The sequence below is a fragment of the Merops nubicus genome, unplaced genomic scaffold, assembly GCF_000691845.1.
Source record: "Merops nubicus isolate BGI_N331 unplaced genomic scaffold, ASM69184v1 scaffold37301, whole genome shotgun sequence".
NCBI classification, from domain to species: domain Eukaryota; kingdom Metazoa; phylum Chordata; class Aves; order Coraciiformes; family Meropidae; genus Merops; species Merops nubicus.
This window is the reverse complement of record NW_008589650.1, coordinates 1-8,074: the sequence shown is the minus strand read 5'-3', so window position 1 is coordinate 8,074 and position 8,074 is coordinate 1. Positions and strand designations below refer to the sequence as shown.

At 52.3% G+C, this 8,074-nt stretch overlaps 1 protein-coding gene across 1 annotated transcript; it reads right to left on the bottom strand.

The window, feature by feature from the left end:
* Positions 1 to 214: 214 nt before the first annotated feature.
* LOC103781926 (solute carrier family 22 member 4-like) lies at positions 215 to 6,324 on the bottom strand (the record flags this gene model as incomplete). Its single annotated transcript, XM_008949654.1, has 3 exons — positions 215 to 414; positions 4,548 to 4,702; positions 6,221 to 6,324. Coding segments are annotated over 3 exons (435 nt in total), but the record flags the coding sequence as incomplete, so codon positions are not given.
* Between the last annotated feature and the right edge of the window lie 1,750 nt (positions 6,325 to 8,074).

Sequence of the window (8,074 nt, the reverse complement as noted above, 5' to 3'; positions counted from 1 at the left end):
TTTAGCTGAAACCCATCCCCCCTTGTCCTGCCCTATAAGAAAGACAAATTTGATACTCAAAACACTACAGGGCCAGGATGGGGACGAATTTTTAACAGCGCCTTCCACACTAATTTAACTTAAAACCAGGGCAAAAAGAAGCATCCCCCCAACTCCCACATCAAGGCACCACCTCCTCCCATACAGACACCACCGAAGCCTGAGGAGGAGGGGGCTGGGGGCAGCAGGGGGGGGTCACTCACCACCAGAGTGGGATGCAGAACAGCCCCGGGACCGTGAGCGCCAGCAGCAGCATCCGCCAGTCTCTGATGAAGTAAGCAAACAGGGGCAGCAACATGTAGCCAAGTGCAAAAAATATGCAAACTCCTAATGTAGAGAATAGAATACGAACTGATTTGCCAAGAATTTCTGTTCCTGTTTAAAACAAGGGAGGTTGGATTAGCATTTTAATGCTTTCAAGCATGACGAAATAGTTTACTGCATTCACAAAAAAATAAAGAAAAAGCAGCTACACAATCTTAAAAAAAAGAGCAGCACAGACCCAGCAGAGCTGTGGGGAGCATCGAGGACCTTCAGAGGAAGCAGTGGCTTCTGTTTGCTTTGATTAATGCATTTTTGGACCCACAGAAGGCCAGCAGACTCTCAGGAGCTTTCCCCACACGTTTGGCTGGATCCCAGCCTGCTCCCCACTTCAGCCAGGACCCAGCCTGTTCCCCCACTGGGATTTAAGGGGCAGCAGCCTGACCCAGTGTGGAAGGACATGAAGTTACAGTGAGGTGGGAATGAATTTCATCTGCATTTTCAGAAGGGAAAGCTGGAATTTTTGGACTGGCCCATCACAGGTTGTGGGACACAACCAGGGAAGATGCCACCTTCTAATAAAGGTGCTAGGGACAACCAGGGAAGATGCCCCCTTCCAATAATGCTGCTAGGGACAACCAGGGAAGATCCAACCTTCTAATAACACTGCTGGACACAGACAGGGAAGATCCCACCTTCCAATAACACTGCTAGGGACAAGCAGGGAAGATCCCACCTTCCAATAACACTGCTAGGGACAAGCAGGGAAGATCCCACCTTCCAATAACACTGCTAGGGACAAGCAGGGAAGATCCCACCTTCCAATAACACTGCTAGGGACAAGCAGGGAAGATCCCACCTTCCAATAACACTGCTAGGGACAAGCAGGGAAGATCCCACCTTCCAATAACACTGCTAGGGACAAGCAGGGAAGATCCCACCTTCCAATAACACTGCTAGGGACAAGCAGGGAAGATCCCACCTTCCAATAACACTGCTAGGGACAAGCAGGGAAGATCCCACCTTCCAATAACACTGCTAGGGACAAGCAGGGAAGATCCCACCTTCCAATAATGCTGCTAGGGACAGCCAGGGAAGATCCCACCTTCCAATAACACTGCTAGGGACAACCAGGGAAGATCCCACCTTCCAATAATGCTGCTAGGGACAACCAGGGAAGATCCAACCTTCTAATAACACTGCTGGACACAGACAGGGAAGATCCCACCTTCCAATAACTCTGCTAGGGACAACCAGGGAAGATCCCACCTTCCAATAATGCTGCTAGGGTCAGCCAGGGAAGATCCCACCTTCCAATAATGCTGCTAGGGTCAGCCAGGGAAGATCCCACCTTCCAATAACTCTGCTGGACACAGGGAAGATGTCACCTTCTCATCATGCCACTGCTCCAGCAGCCAGCAGCAGTCCATGAAAGCATCCTACAAGCTCTGTGTCATGCACAGCCAAGTGCCAACCTAATAGCTAGCCATCAAAATTAAGACCACTGTTAGCACCTAGTGTCTTTTCCAATAAAATACCTAGGCACTGCTCAACACAATCCATGGATGCTCTCAGGTCCACCTCACTTCTCCCTGAGCTCTCAGCCCTGGGTCTACAGAGCTCTCCTCTCCAGGAGGAGCACCACGAGGGCCATAGCTCCTATCCTTTGAGCTGGGCTCCATTGAAAAGCAAACACAAGGGTCTCAGGAAGTCTGGAGAGCATATTTTGGTTGTGTAGTGTGATAAGAACTCCCCAACATTTAACGTTGTAGAGAAAATGGAGAAAAAATAAACAAGACAAAAGAAAATCTATTTGATAGCTACATGAATTTTCATTTTAGAAACTTGGAATAACTGAATAAAGTCACAGTGAGAAAGCTGAAAAGAAGAACTAGGGATAAAATGAGTGTGTGGGGATAAATGACATCATCTTCCTCTGCTGATGGCTCTCGTGGGAGTGACACAAACTCAACACATTGGTTTCCACCTATTAAACATTACATTATAATTTGTGGCAATTTAAAGCAAATTTAAGATGCCATCTTTCAACTGCAGTTCTCCTCTCTCCTGCCTCTCCTCCTTCCTCATCCTCCTGGCCAAGGAATAACAGTTCTGGGACTCTACCAACGTGCCTTCATAAATCTTACCTAGTGTTTTACAGTCCCACAACTTGAATACAACAGTTTGGAGCACAGAAAACAAATGAGGCCTAAAGAGAGGGGAAAATGCTTCAGAGAGGAAAAAAAAACTCTCTGCAGAAGTTCACCAGCAGCTTAGGGGGGAAACTCTTCCCAGGAAGGTGGGCAGCAAGGGTGCAAGGGGCAGGACAGGAGAAACCTGTGCTGAGGTGGTTGCTTGAAAGAAAACCACCTCATTTAGGGCTGGAGGGAGCAGGGCTGCAGCACAGGCACCACCACTGGGATCTGGATGGGTGCTGGTGTCACCTCTCCCCTCCCGAGCCCAGGTCACACCCATGGGCACCACTGGCTGAGCCAAGGGCATCCCATGCTCAGGATGGGCTTTCTTAAGGAGCCTCTTTTCTTTTTGTGGGTATATCCTCCTATCCATCACCTGTCACATGCAGGCTCCTGGAAGCTCCTGGGTTTGCCTTGCCAAGGGCAGAGCTCAGGGCACTCATTGGGGTGTGCTGACCACCCAGTGACACAGGGCAGAGTGGGGAGGACCATCCTCCATCAGCACCTCTCTTCACTGATGACAGGCAGGGGACGACTCAAATTAGGAAGCTAATGCTAAGATAGATGAATCCTGCCCTCAGTAAGAGCCTCAGGGCTGCCAGGGAACAGTCAACCTGAGGCACTGACCCCTTGGCTCCCAGGGAGCCAGTGCTGCTGCCACAGCTCTGCACCATGCTGGACAGGGAGGAGACAACACAAGGGATGAAGTGCCAGCAAACTGGAGCTGTGCAAGGAAATCAACCTGGGGTGGCCTCATGAGCCCCAGTCCTGCCCCTCAGCAGTGGGGCCAAGGGCTGCTCTGGGTCCCCCTGCAGCTGAGGCTGCACCCTGATCTGCACCCAGCACTGCCCCATGTTCCTGGGGAGCTGAGGAGCCAAATTCCTGCCTGAGCAAGTCCTGAAGCCCCACGAGAGGGACTTGTGCCATGCAAACCTCATGTGCTTCCAAAAGGCTTTTCAGCCCAGCTGGTGCTCCTCACCCAGCACTGAACCTCCCAGCCTTCCCATGGCCAGTGCTCACAGAACCATGGCATTGTTGTGGTTGGAAAAGGCCTTTAAGGTCACCAAGTCCTACCAGTAATCCAGCACTGCCACTGCCCCGTGTCCCTCACCCCACATCTCCACAGCTTGGGAACCCCTCCAGGGGTGGGGACTCCACCACTGCCCTGGGCAGCCTGGCAAAGGTCTGGACAACCCCTCCAGGGAAGAAGTTTTTCCTAATGTCCAAACTAAACCTCCCCTGGCACAGCTTGAGGCCATTTCCTCTTGTCCTATCACTTGTTCCTTGGGAGCAGAGCCCGACCCCCCCCTGGCTCCAGGCTCCTGTCAGGAGCTGTGCAGAGCCAGAAGGTCTCTCCTGAGCCTCCTTTGCTCCAGGCTCAGCACCCCCAGCTCCCTCAGCTGCTCCTCCCCACACTTGGGCTCTAGACCCTTCCCTAAGACACACTCCAGCCCCTCAAGGTCCTTCTGGGAGTGAGGGACCCATCAGCTCCAGCTCCAGCCAGCAGTTAACCCCCAGGGCAGACGGAGCGGTGGCAGTGGTGGTGACAACCACAACGGAGAGGGATGTCCCTGCTGCCAGCCTGACCCACTTAACCCTCCCTGTGCCACCCCCAGCAGTGACTCAGGCTGCCCAGGACAGGGTGCCACATCCCTCCAGAGCCCTCATTTCCTATCACACCCTTCTGCTCTGCTCTTTCCTGTTAAAGCCTCCCGGGGGAGGGAAGAACAGCACTATTAGTGCAAGGGTTTAATTTACATTACCTCATGTTACCACCTACAGGGAGGACCCTGAACACTGTCTCTGTCTCAGAGCTGCTTCTGCTGATAACAAACCCCTTGAACTTCTCCAAAGAGATGTTTATTGAGAGTTTTCCTGCCCTCTGCTTTTACTGTAAACCTATAGAAAGCTTGAAGTACCCAAAAAAAAACCCCATACTGGTCTAATTCAGGAGTTGTACCAGTGAGGATTTACTGCTAATTATGAAGGTTCAGAGGGGAAAAAAATCAGTATATTAGGCAAGCATTGAATGTACTGCAGACATACTCATACCCAGTATGAAGGCCACCACGTAGTTGGAGATCTGTCCCATCCCCACTATGAGGAAGAGCACTGTGAACATCTCCCAGCTGGTAGAGAAGATCTGGAGGAAGCTGAAGCCAGTCTGCACGGCCATTGTTGAGAAAAGGATATTCTTCCTGCCAAACCTTTCCCAAAAGACAGAGATGATTAGTGCAGCAGCAGGGATTTAGGGAGCAGGGCTACGTCAGGGAGCATGAGGGAGCACAAATCCCCAAGCTCAAGTGATGCAGCTTAATCCAACCTCAAGTTTTGTTCACCTTAAAGAATTCTTTTTCATTATTTTCATAAGCACTAAAAAAAGAATTTAAACTTCCAAGACCCAGGCAATAAACCAAGAAGAAAAATGAAGAGGAGAAACTTCAGGGAGGCAGCAGACAGGGACTGAGGAAACTAGAGAGCAGAACATGAGTGAGGCAGAGGAGACAGCTGTTAGGTTAGGAAGTGATGGCTTTTAGGCTGCTCACATCTATACATTGCAAAACCATCATGCTTTGGATGTTAAACAGCTTTATCAGCTGCTTTCAACCTCTCTGAGTTGCCACAGATATTGCACCCTTCCTCTCACCCACTCCTCTGCATCAGAAGCATCCCCTTATGGAAAGGACAAGCTCAGGTAGGGGGTTGTGTGCTGGCCCAGGGGGAAATCCCTCAGGTCCAGGCTCTGAACATGCCCCTTACTGACAAACCATTTCCAAAATAATCCCCCCCCACTAGCTCTGGGGGGCTGAGGGGCCTCAGGGCACACACCACAGCCCAGATGCTCCCAGTGAGATTTAGTGATTATCTCATCTCCTTTCAGCCAGTAACACTGACTGACTTTACAGCGGGGCAGGAGATTAAATTTGGATCCCATGGAATTCAGCACTGGAGGCTTTAGGATTAAGGCTCCCATCGAGTTTTGAAGCCCCTCTGCTGAACACTCAGAGATGCACCAATGCTCTTGGGAACTCCTCACTGGCAGGCAGCAGCCAAGGCAGAATTGGAGACTCCACATAATGAGATGGAGAAAAAAAAACTCAGGGCTGTAAATAAAGGGAAGCAAAGATTCACCCAAGGAACATATAATCTCTACTTGATGCTTTCAAGGCCAGAAATTCCAACCTGAGATAACTGTCAAGTGCCTGTAATGTTTTTTTTGTTGATATTTTACATCTGCTTAGATGCTGTGATGTGATTGCTCCTCATTTACAGGTTTATCTTCCTTTCTTCCTCTTGGATAGACTTAATTTCCAGCAAACCATCTTTTCTATGCAGAGCTTCTCTTCAAAGAGCAACTTTCTACCCTGCAGCTCTAAGAACGGGCTGTCAGTGAACGTGTGACCAAGAACAACATCTTTTCAACTACTAAAAAGGACAGATAAAGAAACAAAATGTGGTTGTGAAGTGAAACCCACCACAGAACAGCCACATGGGCTCCTTGTGGAGATCTCCTGGTGGAGATCAGCTCTTGGTCTACCTGAAGCACCCAAGAGGCAGTAAACCTACGCCTGGGGTAGGTGAAGGTTGGGATCTTTGAAGAAGCCAGACCAGTGACCTCACTTTGACCACAACCCAGAGTACTGGACAGTTAACTCCTTTATGCCTGTCACAAAGGAAGGTGCCAGCCCTGCTGTGCCCAGGGGCAGGGGGAGCAGAGGGGTCACCTGTCCGAGAGCTGCCCCGAGAAGAAGGAGCCGATGAGGACGCCCACGAAGAAGAGGGAGGTGGTCAGGGGGGCTTTCCAGTCGTCCTCACACACCAGGTTCCACTGCAAGAGAAGGGGCCACGCTCAGAGGCTCCCCTGGGCACGGGGGCATTGCCTGGAGACGCTGGCACAGCCCCCGGAGCTCAGCTGGGCTCCCTGCCCAGCCACTGCCCCCGCCGGAGGGGGCACCACGGGGAGGCTGCTGCCATGCTCTGCCTGCAGCACCAAGGAGAAGTTGCCTCCCCAGGGAAGCCCCACCAGGATGGAGTGCTGGCAGCTGTCTGCTGGGACCCCAAAACCTCCAAGGGGGGGGAACGTGTTCCCAAATTCCTCTCCATCCCCACAACCCCACTGCCCATCGCTCAGCCTCGCGACCGGACCCAGCCGAGGCTGGAGCCTTAGGACAGGAGCCAGGGTGGAAACTTCCACCTAAAGCTGCTCGTAACCCCAGAGGAGCTTTCAAAAAAAAAATAAAAAGAGCATCATGAGTCCCTCTCCACTGAAGTTTCAGCCAAGGTTCTGCTGCAGCTCACTCCCATCCCAGTGACTAATCCCCTGGCTGAGGCGTGCCTGCCCGGAGCACTTATGGACGCACTTCAAACATGTCAGTCTCAGATTAGATAACTGTCCCACCAAGGTAAGCCAATTAGACCACAGATCAAAGTAGAGCATAATTTTAATAATTAGCCACGCTCTCGGGGAGCAGGGAGCTGCCTGCACCCACAGCAGTGCTCACCCTGGGCTCGGGGACCAGCGTGGCCAAGCCGTGGGGCAAGCGGGGACTGAGCCCGGGCAAGGGCTCTGCCCTGTGCAGGCTCCTCAGCTCGGGTGCTGGCAACCAAAAGGGGCAACTCCTGTGCTACAGAGAGACCCAGAGGCCATCTGAGAAGAGGAAACAGCCTCAAGTTGCACCAGGGGAGGCTGAAGTTGGACCTGAGGAACAATTTCTTTCCTGCGAGGAATTGCCCAGGGCAGTGGTGGAGTCCCCACCCCTGGAGGGGTTTCCAAGCTGTGGAGATGTGGGGTGAGGGACACGGGGCAGTGGGGACCTGGCAGGGATGGGGGATGGTTGGACTGGATGATCTTCAAGGTCTCTTCCAACCATAATGACTTAATGATCCTATGACAGCACTGCAAGAGCTGCCAAAAGCAACCAGCCTGTGGGGTGGTGGCTGAGCTTCACTTCTGCTGGAGAAGAACAAGGAGAAGTGACCCCGAGGCAGGGGGGAGGTGGTCTGCTCCAATCCAGTCTGCTCTGGACTGGGATTGAGGAAAGCAATGCCCCTGGTGCCTCTGCCTCCCTGCCCAGCTTCTATGGGACAAAGAAGAATCAAGCTTCAAAAAAGCAGCCCCCACATTTTGCCACGACCTCCTGCACCTCCTCCCCGAGCTGCTGCCTCAGGAGGTGGCAGAACCTGCAGCCCACACAGACTGTTACTCAGTGCCTGGGTGCTGAGCAGCAGCTCTGGGGCTGCCTGCAGCTCCTGCTCCTGGACCTTCAGACTTCAGCCACTCCAGGTTAAGGGTCAGGGGTTTTTAAAACGCCTCCACTGTGCCAAAGGCACTCTGGCTGCACAATAAACCCAGCTAAATAATAACTTGCCCATGGAACTGAGCTGCTTCCCGTGTTTCCTGGGTGCTGAATGCCTCCCACCCAGCTGGCCACGGCACCTTTTCCCCTGACATACTGCAGGGACAGCAAAAATTCACTGCACAGGGTCAGGTCCTTAAGATCTGCAGGATGTGGTGGGGAGCACACAGCAGCCAGGGTGCTCAGAACCCCATACAGCCTGGCCCTGAGCACCTCCAGCTT